We start from the raw sequence: 12123 nt of genomic DNA on the forward strand, positions 1-12123 counted from the left end.
GTTCAGCGCGCCCCACGCGAGCCCCCGGTGGCCGCTGCACTGCTAGTGCCCGAAGCGCGGAGCCGAACAAGCGGGCGCCGGAGGCGCTGGGCCAGGTGCCCCGGGCAGCGCGCCACTCACCGATGCGGCTGAAACTCTCCGATAAAGTTCTCCGCAACTTCTTCATCTTGCTGATCTTCTCGGCCGGTTGCGGTTCAATGAGGTCGCACATCTGGGCGACACCGGGCCACGGCAACTTCCCCAAACTGGTCCAGAGCGGGGCGCAGACAACAGCGAGAGCGCAGCGCGGGGAAGGCGGTGCCTCCTCCTCCTCCTCCACCTCCTCTTCTGGCCGAGAGGCGACGCGCAGGGCTCGGGAGGCGAGAGGCGAGCTGCAGGCTCGGCTCAGGCCTGTGCCACCGCTGGGCGGGCGGGGGCGTTCTACGTGGTGCCGGGGGCGGCCACGATCTCCACGGCAGTGGTGGCTCCGCGCCGCATCGCCGCCGCCCGGCTCATTTTCCCTCCTTTGTAACACAGAGGAGCGCAGTCGGCAGTGGGGGCGGTGCGGCGGGAGGCGGAGTGGGGGCGGGCCGGGGACAAGGTGCCGGAGCCTGGGGTCGCCGAGGGCGCGGGGCCAGGACGAGGAGAAGTTCCCAGCCCCGAGTTTCGGGAGCTCGGGAGAAAGAGCCGGGGCGTAGAACTGCTGCCTGCCCCGCCCTCGCCGCCCCTCCCGCCGCCGCCACTGCTGTCCCCCTGTGCCCCGCCTTCCCTTCGGCAACGGCCCCGGGGCGCGGGACCCAGGCGCGACCTCCGCTCTCTGCTCGGAGCCCGCGTCCTCTGCAGCTCTCCCCGCCCCGCCGTCGCCCCCGCGGAGCCCCCTCTAGGCTCCCCCCACGCCCCTCCCCCGACCATGCAGCCCCTCCCTCGCTGGAGGACCCGGACCCCGGCCCGAGGAGGGCCCAGAACCGCAGGGCTAGGAGGGGGTCGCGGCTGGGGACCCCCTCTCGGGCTGTGGAGAGGCCACAGAAAGGAAAGAGACTGAGTGTAGATCGTTTATCTGAGCGGTTTCCTCCCTGCCACGAACGCGCGTGCAAAGAACGAGGACTTGGGGGTTAAGGAAGGTGGCCGCCACCTCTGCCTCCCAGTCGGGGGAGTGGGAAGGCCTCGAGCACACTCTCAGTCTTTACCGTGACTTTTTTTCTTCTTAATTTTGCCAAGGAAGCTGGGAAGTGGAAGACCCAAAGGGAAAGGTGGGCCCGTTTAGTCAAGAGCAAAAGCAGAAGCTTCAACTGTAACCCCGCAAGGCAGGGCTAGGGCTGTTGCCTCCATCCCATGTCACATCGAGCACAGACGTCGGAATGCAGATGTGATTTCTGATAGGAATACCCAGTTCTACAGTAAGTAGCAAACAGAAATCCTTAGTCTATTTCCCATGTTCAGAATATGTTTATAAACTGGAAGACTTAGACCCCAGAACGATTCTGACCTCCTCTTCCCCCACCTCAAAAAATGAAATTTGAAAGGGAGGCAGGAGGTGCTTTACAAAATCCCAGAAGGAACAGTTCAGGTTGCAAACACACATCATCTTCATTCTACTAAAAGGAGGGCTCTAAATGTCAGTCTCCCAAGGGAGAGAGAAGGAAGATGGGGGAGGGCCTGAACGTGTTGATTTGGGGCCAAACTCCTTATGAATAGAAATTTAGTAATCTTGAGTCATCTGACTCTGTAATAAGAGCTTGTGAACGTGTGACAATGTAGTTTGGTTTAAAGGAAGTTTTGGGGAGTTTGTGTTTTGTTAATAGATCTTAATCTGAAAACAACTACTAGCCCCCTCTGCCTTCCTTATATTGTGAGGTAGAACAGAGATTTGTTCTCAGCACTGAGCATGTTATAGGGTCTTGATAGATTTCAGCTGATAAAAGACAGGAAGTCAAGCCAAGGGAATCCCTGGAGGGTGGGGAATTGTCAGGAAATGGATGTGAGTTCAAATGCAAGGGTGTTGGTTACTGGTGACCATATGTAAATATTACAGATAGCACTAAGTGTGGCCTCAGACAGAAAAAGTTTCACTTTTACCACTTCCTCAGGTTAGTTAGGGAGAAAGTCATCAGCAGCAAAGAATGAAGACAAAAGCAACCAAATTACTAATGCGTTCTAAGAGTCAACAAAGATAAATAGTCATTAATTTAATGAATTCTGACTAGTATATGTCTGTGGCTGTTCTATTATTTACTCTGACAATGGCTGTATATATGTTACAGAAACAGGGGTGTCCAAAAACAAACCCCAGAGTTTGTGGCTGGGGGATGGGGAAAAGGAAGCAGCTTTTAAGACGCCTTTGCATGCCTGGGGCTAGTTGTTAGTGTCTTTGTTATGCAAAATGGCTTTGATACTTCAAAGGCCCAAGAAGATGGGAGGAGTCTTGAATTGTGGGATGGTAATGAAGGAGCCTACAGAGCCTGCATAGGGTTCTGTGAATGGTCAGAACTGGTTGCAACACCCACTGCGTCAGAGGAGGCAGTCAGGGATATATAAGCAGGTACAGACATTTTAGCGGGGTCTCTCTCTCCCCCTCTCCCCCTCTCCCCCTTACCCCTTTCCCCTTCTCCCCCTCTTCCCCTCTCCCCTTCTCCCCCTCTTTCCCTCTCCTCCTCTCCCCCCTCACTCGCTCTTGCTCTCGCTTGCACCCCCTCCATGTGGCTTGGTGAAGGGGCCTTCTCCATGTGGATTAAAGAAGCTGAGTTCTCCATGCAGTTTTCAGAGGACTCTCAAGGCCGCTTTAAGAGGCTCTCGCCATGCAGTTTTGAGAAGGAGAGGAGATCCATGCAGTTTACAGGAAGAAGGCAGTTTACAAGGAGGCTGAGAATCCAGGCTATTCTGCATTGAGAGCTGGAGGGCACCACAGCACAGAAGGGACCTCCCCAATCAGAATTGAGTGATTGGCAGCTACTGGTAAAGCTGAACGGTGCCTAGGAAGTAGGGAAACGGTGTTTCCGACTTTTCTAAGGCTGGCCTGGTTTGGTAGGGGGAGGCAGAACTATGTCTTTGTGGGTATTTTGAAGAACATTAGACTGAACAGCAGAAATCCGCAAATAATCTAAATCTATTTAACTGTTAAATAAACAGTTCTTTTTCTTTTCACTAAACTCTAGTACTGAGAGTTGTAATTCTGGCGGCGGGCAATTGGGCCCCTAACTAAATGGCCTGTGGGTTCTGTTTCAATTGGAGCAGCCCAGGGGTTCTGTTACATATATACATTTTTTGCTCTGTTTTACCTCCCCAGTATTTAATATTTACAACTTTTTAAAAGGTCAACTTTTGATTAAATAATTCATGGTATATGCATACAAAGGTATAACAAGTAAACATTTTTTTAAATGAGACAGGTCAATATATATCAATGTATAAATACATCTAGGGTAAGAGGAAAGAACACCTATTATACGTAGATTTTTTGTGGGAACAAAAATATGCATATGTATGTTTCTATATGAATAGAAAATTTCTGGGGGAAAAAAGAAAAGCCAAAAGTGTTAACTCTGCATACCCAGAATAGAAAGAACGTTATCTTTAGACTTGAAACCTTTAAGTATAACTTGAATGTTTTACTCAAAGAATGCATTGCTTTTATAATAATAGAAATATTAATTTAAAACATTAAATATTTTTACTTTATTTTTACCCACCCCACTCCAAAACTTCAGCTCTCTCACCTCCAAAAATGTTTCACCAAATGACAACAGTACACCTGGCAGGAGAAGCAGTTGGTAGCAATGGGCCAAACTTTCATACAGTTCTTTCACATTTGCCTTCATCTTAGAGTGTAAGGTCCCCAAGAGCAGGGACCCTATGATGCAAAAGATGCAGTACCCAGGTCTCATAGTGGATGTAAATTAAATGTCAAATGAATGTAGATTGTAGTGCTGTCACTGAGAAGTGATGTGTTGTCCTCATAAACCAAGATGACTATCCAGCACTTATGTGGCATGTGTATCTTCAGTGGGAAGATGGATCAGTGCCAGGTCCCCCTCTGAACTTCTGGTTCACAAGGTTAACATTTTGGCTGGCCTGAATTAAAGATGCAGTGTCTGAATACAGCTAAGCTTATCTAGGGGCTCACTCAGCATGGGTTGACCTTAATCAAATTCATCAATTAAAGCATGTACATGTATTTATTAGGCTAGAGTAGTAGGAACAGTGACTGGAGACCCAGTTCATGAGTTCTTGTGCCTACTCTATTGTTAAATGTTGGGTGGCCTTAGACAAGTAAGTGACTTACCCACTTTCCTATCTATAAAATGAGGAGCTTGGCCCTGGCTGGTGTGGCTCAGTGGATTGAGTGCTGGCCTGCAAACATGAAAGTTGCTGGTTCAATTCCCAGTCAGGGCACATGCCTGGGTTGCAGGCCAGGTCCCTAGTTGGGGGCGTGCGAGAGGCAACCTATAGATGAGTCTCACACATCAATGTTTCTCTCCTTCTCTTCCCCCCTCCCTTCCCTCTCTCTAAAAATAAATAAATAAAATCTTTTAAAAAAATAAAATAAAATGAGGGGCTTGAACTACATGACCAGTCATAGCTGCAAAATTCTGATTCTAAGTTGTATGGTTAAATTGCTCCTCTTCTAACTTATATACTAAAAGGCAGATACATTTGTAAAGAGTGATTAACACACAAATGAGAGAAACAAAAAATATTATGTGAACTGTAAGATATATTATTTCTAGTCATGTTATACATAAATTATGGTTTTATTATAACTGGATCTTATCCATATGAGAAAAATAGCAGGCTAATATGCTGGCAGTAAATTTCAAGGGAATGAATCCTAATCTAAGTAAGATAAAATAGAGAGAGGATTTAATTAGAATCTAAAGTACCAGCAAACGCAGAGGCAGATTTACTGACCTGAAACAATGTGAAAAGACTGTATCAGGAAAAAGAAATCCATGAAACAAGGATGACACGAGTGTGGAGAACAGAGTTGGAAAATGAAGTTAAAGAGAGAAAACATTTGTTTATTAATGTAAGTTTTTAGAATTTAGCCAAAGTATAGACATTTAAAGATTAAGACGTGTAATTAGGTGTCATGATTAAAGTGTGGAAATTTACATAATTAAATATTCTCTTAGAACTTCAGTTACCCTAATTAATTACTTTTAGGATCAAATATTATCCTCCTGTTTTGAACACATCCAGGAATTGAAGTAGCACAGGGTTAAGTGACCCATACCAAGGTCCCGTGAGTGATCAATGAAACTGCTACATGGAACCCAAAACTTAATTTTTATGTTCCAGCTGTTGCAAATGTCCAGTCTTATGTGTTCCTCCTCCTCTTCCTTCTTCTTCTTTGACAAAGAGCAAATTAAAATCAAAAAGGGAGGAAAATGGGAAGTTGCAGAAAATATTCTAAACCATTATATTCACACTCAGATTAACACAGCTTCCCCTCCTCTCTCTCCCTCCCTCTTGGATCAGCCATCCGTCACCTATTCACTCCCAGTTTGAATCCTTTTCACATTTACAGAAATCACTTCCTGCTGACACAAACCTCCAGGCGTGTTCAGGAATAAGACCTATATTTGTCTTATAGGTCATTCGAGTTTTCATTACATATTCCAAGAGACCTAGTGAACTAAGTAAATTGATGTACTTGCAAATGACTGTAGGAAAAACAAAGAAATTGCTGAAATATCCAAATGATATCAATCATAAATTAGCTCAGAATAGTTTTAAAGAAAAACTATCAGGGTCAAAGTGTGTATTGAAGTACTGACAAATTCTCCTCTCCCATTAAGCAATGCATAAATATTATAATGGCATCTTATTCCTGTTACTCATCGTTACATAATTTGTACAACAGAAGTTTGCGTAGGAAAATATCTATCCCCCATTTCTAACTAACTTACACTATGTTACACAAGGAAATGTGCCTAGAGATGCCACAAGACTGTCTCCAAGCTCCTCACACCATTTCGAGTTTTAGATTAAGATACATATTAGTTACCAAAATCTTTTTTTTATAAAACATTTTTTTGTAACACGATGTGTGGCTTTTTTTTTTTTTTTTCTTCTTTTGCTATACTTTGCATACAATTATGGATGTCCTTATGGTATAGATCAGAACTATTCTGAAGAAGAGAGCGTTCAAGGAACTGGCCAAATTCAAATAGGTTAATAAATGGATCAAAACTACTCAATTCCATCACTGTGTTTTGCTTTTCCCTACATTATGAAAAGAAATTAAAAGTGTAGTCTTGGAAATGAACAATTGACTCTGGAAAAGAGATTCCTTTCTACTCTAGTGTAAATGAATTAAACATTTTAAAACTACAGTATCACTTGTTGAACCATTGTAGCATACATCAGTAATGCATTAATAACTACTATTTAATGCAATATTCCTCATCTATGAGGATGAGTCACACCAGAATTACATGGTGGTTTAGTCTGTTTGGGTTGCTATAACTGAACACCATAGACACCATAGACAGTTCTGGAGGCTGAAAGTTCAAGATCAGGGTGCCAGCATGGTTGAGTTCTGGTGAGAACCCTCTTCAAGGTTGTGGATTATCAACTCCTAACCAAGTCCTCTCATGGCAGAAGGGGTCAGGAGGCACTGTGGGGTCTCTTTCATAAGGACACTAATCCCATTCATGACAGCTTCACCCTCCTAACCTAATCATCTTCCAAATACCATCACAATGGGGATTAGGTTCCAATGTATGAAATTGGAGGAAAGGGTACAAATATTCATTGTATAGCACTTGGGGAGCATTTTCAAAGGACTACTCTAGGACTTCCTAGACAGGAACCGGAGGGGCAGGAGGAGAAGGAGGCACATACAGACTGAAGAAGCTTATGCAGTCATTCTTGTACAACCCCACTAAGTAAGAATTGCCGATTTACTTTCTAAAATAGCAATGTGATGGTAGGTATTTGACGAGAGTCAGATATAGAGGCCAACATAGAAATATCCATGGAGTGTAAAACACAATAAGGTGGGAGAGGTAACATCCTAGGTGTGTTTCAAACAGTAAAAATAAATAAATACAAACATGGTTCGGAGCCTGAAAATATTAATTCCCACTTCTAAAACCTTCACTCATGAACTATATAGCATCACCAATTCTCTGCTTCCTGATCCATAAACTAGAGATAGACAATTATCCTGGTCTTACCCGCTTACAAATTTAAGGGATTTTTATCTCCTTTTCATAATCAAGTATCTTTGATTTCTTCTAATTACAAACCAAGAAAACAGGGACAGGCCAATATAGTTGAACAGAAAGGATTGAGAGAATCAGTTTCCAGTACTGCCTCTGTTTTCTTATCATAAGCAAGTAATTTCACTGTTCTCATTTATGCATTCATTAGATGCACTCTGAGCGCCTACTGTGTCCTAGGCACTGTGCTAAGAGCTGGGTTTACTGCAGTGAAAGAGGTGGACCATGATCACAGCCCCTGCCTGCACAAAGCATACAGGCTAGTGACGGAAAGTAAAAGTGACCCACTTTAAAATAAGGGAAGGAGTGGGTCCTGTGGGCACCCTACAGAAGGGAGAGTTTTCCCTGATCTGAGGGTAAGAAATGTTCACTCCAAGCAATCACACCTAAACTGAGACCTGAAAGATCCACAGAGGTAGCTGGCCAGTAGTAGTTCCCCGCAGAGGGATCAGCACTCATGGGGGCCAGGTGGCAGAGAGAGAACATGGTGCTTTCAAGAAGCTGAAAGGTGGTCTAAGTATAGAATGAATGTGAGATAAGGCTGGTGAATTCAGCAAGGGCCAAAGGCAGATGCAGTGAAGGCTGGGTATGCTTTCATTTCTATTAGAAATGTCGGACAACACTTATTGTAGCTTCTGTTCCTTCTGAAAACCCACTAAAATTATAGTGAATGGATTTTTTTTTAGTACAATTTCACAACAGCATAAATAATGAAAGAAGAAACATCACCAACCTAATTTTGGAAGCTGGAAAAATTATAGTTGAGTAGTAACTGACCTGTCAGTCCCAAGAAAGCTGAATCCTATGCCAACAGTTGGCAAGGCTGAGAGGCAGCCTACTGAAAGTTTATAATTGAATCTCAAGACACCTAGCCTTCTTTCCTCACTTTCTTCTCATAGTTCTGACCAGTAGACTACCCTACAGTGAAACCCACAGTGGACAGGCTCATCCATGTAAATTCAGCTTGCCCCCAACTTTCTACTGTCTCCCTTTGAAATATGGGCAGACAGCCAAGGGTATCCAGACAGTTGATGGCATATTCTAGTAAGAAAGTTAGAAATCAAAGCTAACTAACCAGAAAACCAATAAGGAAAACATAAAGACTATGCAGGAGAAAAAAAGAAAAACCTATTGTTAATCTCTTAAAAGACTCAAAGATAGTTAAGATATAAGATAATGCAGTCATTAAACAAGAATGGGATGCTATAAGTATTTCTAAAAGTAGCAGTCAGAAGGCAAAAATGAATCCTTGGGTATTAAAAGAATCATAGTACAAAAGAAAATTTCAAGTGAAGGTCTAAAATATACAGCTGGCAAAAATCTCATGAAGTAGAACAAAAGTATGAAAAGAGAAGAGATAAAAAGATGAGAGAGGTAAAGACTGGTCCAGAAAGTTCAATATCTGAATAATAGGAGTTCCAGAAAAAGAGAACAAAGAAAATGGAGGAGGGGTGGAATTACCAAAGAAAACAATTCAAGAAATTTTCAAGAAATGAAAAGACGTGACTTTCCAAATTGCCTATTGAGCTCCGAAGGCAACAGATGAAAATAAATCTACACTTACACATCTTATTGTTTATCTATTAATTATTGTATTATTTGTATTACAACTGTAAACCTACTCTTGCCCACCCCCTATTCTAAAAACTTTCAGAAAAGAAAAACAGGATTTTAAAAAGAATCAGGTATGAGAATATCCTCAGACTTCTTGACAGCCACCCTGTATGCTAGAAAATAGCAGAAGGAAATAATTTCTAATGAAGTATTTCCCAGCCAAAGTATTAATTAAGTGGAAGGGTAGAATACAGATTTTTCAGACATGACAGGTCAAAATTGTTATTTCACAGGTCCATGTCTTAGGAAGCTATCAGAGCATTTGTTCAACCAAAATAAGAAAAGAGAAAATGGAATCCAGGAAACAAGGTTCTCATACATGAGAAAGGCAGGTTGACGGTGAAAGGACAATCTAAGCCCACAGCTCTGAAGGAAGCCTGAAGATCAACCAATCAGTGCACTGGAGCAGGGCAGAGGCACTGGGAGAACAATCACTGAGAAAATGACATGGATAAAATGACTGGGAAGATTTACAAAACTGGGGGTGGGGCCACTTTGGGGATGTATTAATGATAAGTACATAGAAACTTCCTAGATCAGTCTGCCCAGCAGTGGACATGATTGCCCACTCAGGAATTTATTTAGATGTCTAGAAATATGACACAATGCGCCCACTGGCAAATATAAGTAAATTATATTTAGTTCTAACACTAAGCTGGGGTTACCAGAAGAGAAAAGGCTTATACAAGAGTCAGATGAGAAAATGAGCAAAGGGCTGGGGTGATTTGGGGCTTTTATTGTAGTTAAAGGGTAGAGTCAGAATAGTGGGGAATTCCCCTAGCATGGGCTAGAGTCTGAGCTATTTGATATTCTCGTCAGCTATTGGAGGTAAATGCCTACAGAGGTCTTCTTATCTTGGTTGCCCAGATATGGAGCAGATAGGAAAAAGAGGGGTGGAAATTGAAAGCTATTAAACATCAGAAATGGAGTTAAACATCTTTGTTGCAAAATACAAGTTAAGGAAGACAGTTATTAATTCAAGAAAAAACAAACCATAAAAGGTTGTACCAGAAAAGTATTAATAAGATAGTATGGCCTATGGCTCAGATATAAATAACATTTACAGTCGTATCAGTGCAAATACTGAATTCAATATATAATTAAGTCACGGCCGTGTTGAGGAGAGGAGGAAGGGAAGTGTTTGTTATGTAGTGGACACCATAGGATTTGGTGAAAATTAGCTAAATCTTCATCTTCTAGAGTTGGAAGTCACTGAACTTTAAAAAAAAAAAAAAAATAGCAATGCAGCCCTGGCCAGGTGGTTCAGTTGCTGGGTCAAGCCCTGGTCAGGGCACATTCCTGGGTTGCAGGTTTGATCCCTAGTCAGGGCACATCCAGGAGGCAACCAATCGATGTTTCTCTCTCTCTAAAATCAATTAACATATCCTTGTGTGAGAATTTAAAAATAAAAATATCAATGCAAACATGTTCTTTAGAGATATGGAGATAATTCCAAAGGGATCAGGTAAAATAGTTGATAGTGTTTACCTCTTGGAAGTCAAAGCATAAGAAATGGTGGACAGCGATGTGGAAGAGAGTGTGTTGGAGGACTGCTGTTCGTAACAAAGTATACAAAATTTGACTTTATCCTGAAGGCAGTGGGGAATTAATTACACATCACCTAACTTCTCTAAGCAGTTAAGCTCCGAGCATGATAGGATAGTGAGATCAGATTTGCATTTATTAAGATCATTCTAGCTACTTTGTGGAGAATTGAAGGAAGAAAGAATGGATACAGAGTGGTCTGTTAGGAAGCTTAGCTAGTCTAGCCTGGAATCTAGACAGAAAATGATTTTGGCCTAGATTTAAGTATGGTGACAGGGGTACGTAAAAGTGGACTTGTTTGTGAGTATGTTCTGATTAACTGTATTGTGGAATAGAAGAGGAAGGACTCAAGGCTGACATTGCATTTCATGGTTTGGACAATGGGTGGGTGAGTGGTAGAGCGAGATCTGATCAGATCAATGGAGAGGAGTATGAAGGGGCTATAGAAGAAGGTTGCCCAAGGCAATGGTAAACAGCCTAGGAGGGATTGGCCAAAAAGCTGAACACCTCCGGAACACATAGAATTATGGGCCAGAAGATTTAAAATAAGGGCAGAGACTGGCTCTTTTCTTTGAAGGTACCCAGATGATTGTGCTGCAGCTCCCTGAGTTTCCCAGTGGACGGTATTTTGGATGGGAAGGAACTCAGCCTAGGATCGGGCTGGCTTGGCAGAGGGTGGCAGGCTTATTCTTCTTTGGGTGTTCTAGAGGCAACGGGCTCTGAGGCAGAAGCCTGCCATCCTTGCAAAATTATGTAGCTTTTGTATCTTATGTTATTTTAGTTTGTAAACTAACCCTATAGAAATAAAATATTAAAAACTAACAGGGAGAATGTTAGGGGAACTCAGAAGTTAAAGATTCAGCCTTAGTTGAGAGGTTTAAGTGACTAATAATACATATGGAAAGCTGTTATTCCAAAATTGTGTAGCTTCTGAATAAAGACTCCTTTTTTTCCCATCAAACCTCTGCTTCTGCGATTTTTCCTAGAGACTGGTGGTGGGCAGCAGGACCTCACTTGCTGTTCTGGTTACATGAGGTGCCATTCATTAATAGAAGAGGAGCAGGTTTAGAGGAAATGGATTGACTTCAGTTTGAAATATCCAAGTGGAATGGCTACAAGGCCATTGCAGATACAGACCTGGATCTCAAAGGAGAAAGTCAGGCTAGAGATGTAGATTTGGAATCAACAGCATAAAAATGGCAACTGAAGTCCTGGGAGTGGACGAGATTGCTCAGGGAGTGGGCAAAGAGTAACCAGCCAGCATCAAAGGCAGAGCCTGAAGGAATGTAAACCAGGGATGAGGAAGAGGAGTCAGCAAAGGGTGAGGTGGAGTGAGAGGTAACAGGCAGAGAGGCAGTAGGAAGGCCTATGTGCTACTGAAGTCAAGGAAGAGAATACTCAACACTATTCAATGGAACTGAAGGGTGACTGAGAAGGCACCCTCATGCTCTGGAGAGGCCAAGAGGAGGGGGTGTTAGTAACCTTGAAAAAAGCTATATCTGTGGAGTGGTGGGTAGGTTGAGGAGAACCTCTGAGCCATAGTATTCTGTTTAATCTCAGTTTAAGAATGTACTCTGGAGTCAGACTTTGAGATCCAATTTCAGCCTATTTGCTTACTATTTTTATTCCTTTGAGGAATTGCTTAACTTCTTTAAACTTCAGATTCCTCATCTGGAAAGTGAGAGTGTTAATCATAGCATCTATCTCATAAAAATGATATTGCTTTGGAGATTAAATGAGATGGTAGGGCCTAGAAAACATT

The 12123-nt window shown here is 42.8% G+C and overlaps 2 protein-coding genes across 3 annotated transcripts in view; both read right to left on the reverse strand.

Annotated features, from left to right (window-relative positions):
• The window catches only part of CDK14 (cyclin dependent kinase 14), a 564775-nt gene extending 564153 nt beyond the window's left edge, over window positions 1-622 (reverse strand). For both annotated transcript variants that reach the window (XM_090287257.1, XM_090287259.1), the window contains exon 1: window positions 121-622. In XM_090287257.1, the coding sequence (XP_090143383.1) occupies window positions 121-211 (91 nt within the window). In that variant the 5' untranslated portion in view covers window positions 212-622. The remainder of the gene's footprint in view (window positions 1-120) is intronic.
• A 667-nt stretch (window positions 623-1289) lies between these two features.
• Window positions 1290-12123, reverse strand: part of PTTG1IP2 (PTTG1IP family member 2) — a 101866-nt gene continuing 91032 nt past the window's right edge. The window contains exon 5 of the mRNA XM_090286880.1: window positions 1290-1371. Within this exon, the coding sequence (XP_090143006.1) occupies window positions 1290-1371 (82 nt within the window). The remainder of the gene's footprint in view (window positions 1372-12123) is intronic.

Source organism: Furipterus horrens, unplaced genomic scaffold (assembly GCF_987537825.1).
Source record: "Furipterus horrens unplaced genomic scaffold, mFurHor1.1.pri manual_scaffold_9, whole genome shotgun sequence".
NCBI classification, from domain to species: Eukaryota; Metazoa; Chordata; class Mammalia; order Chiroptera; family Furipteridae; genus Furipterus; species Furipterus horrens.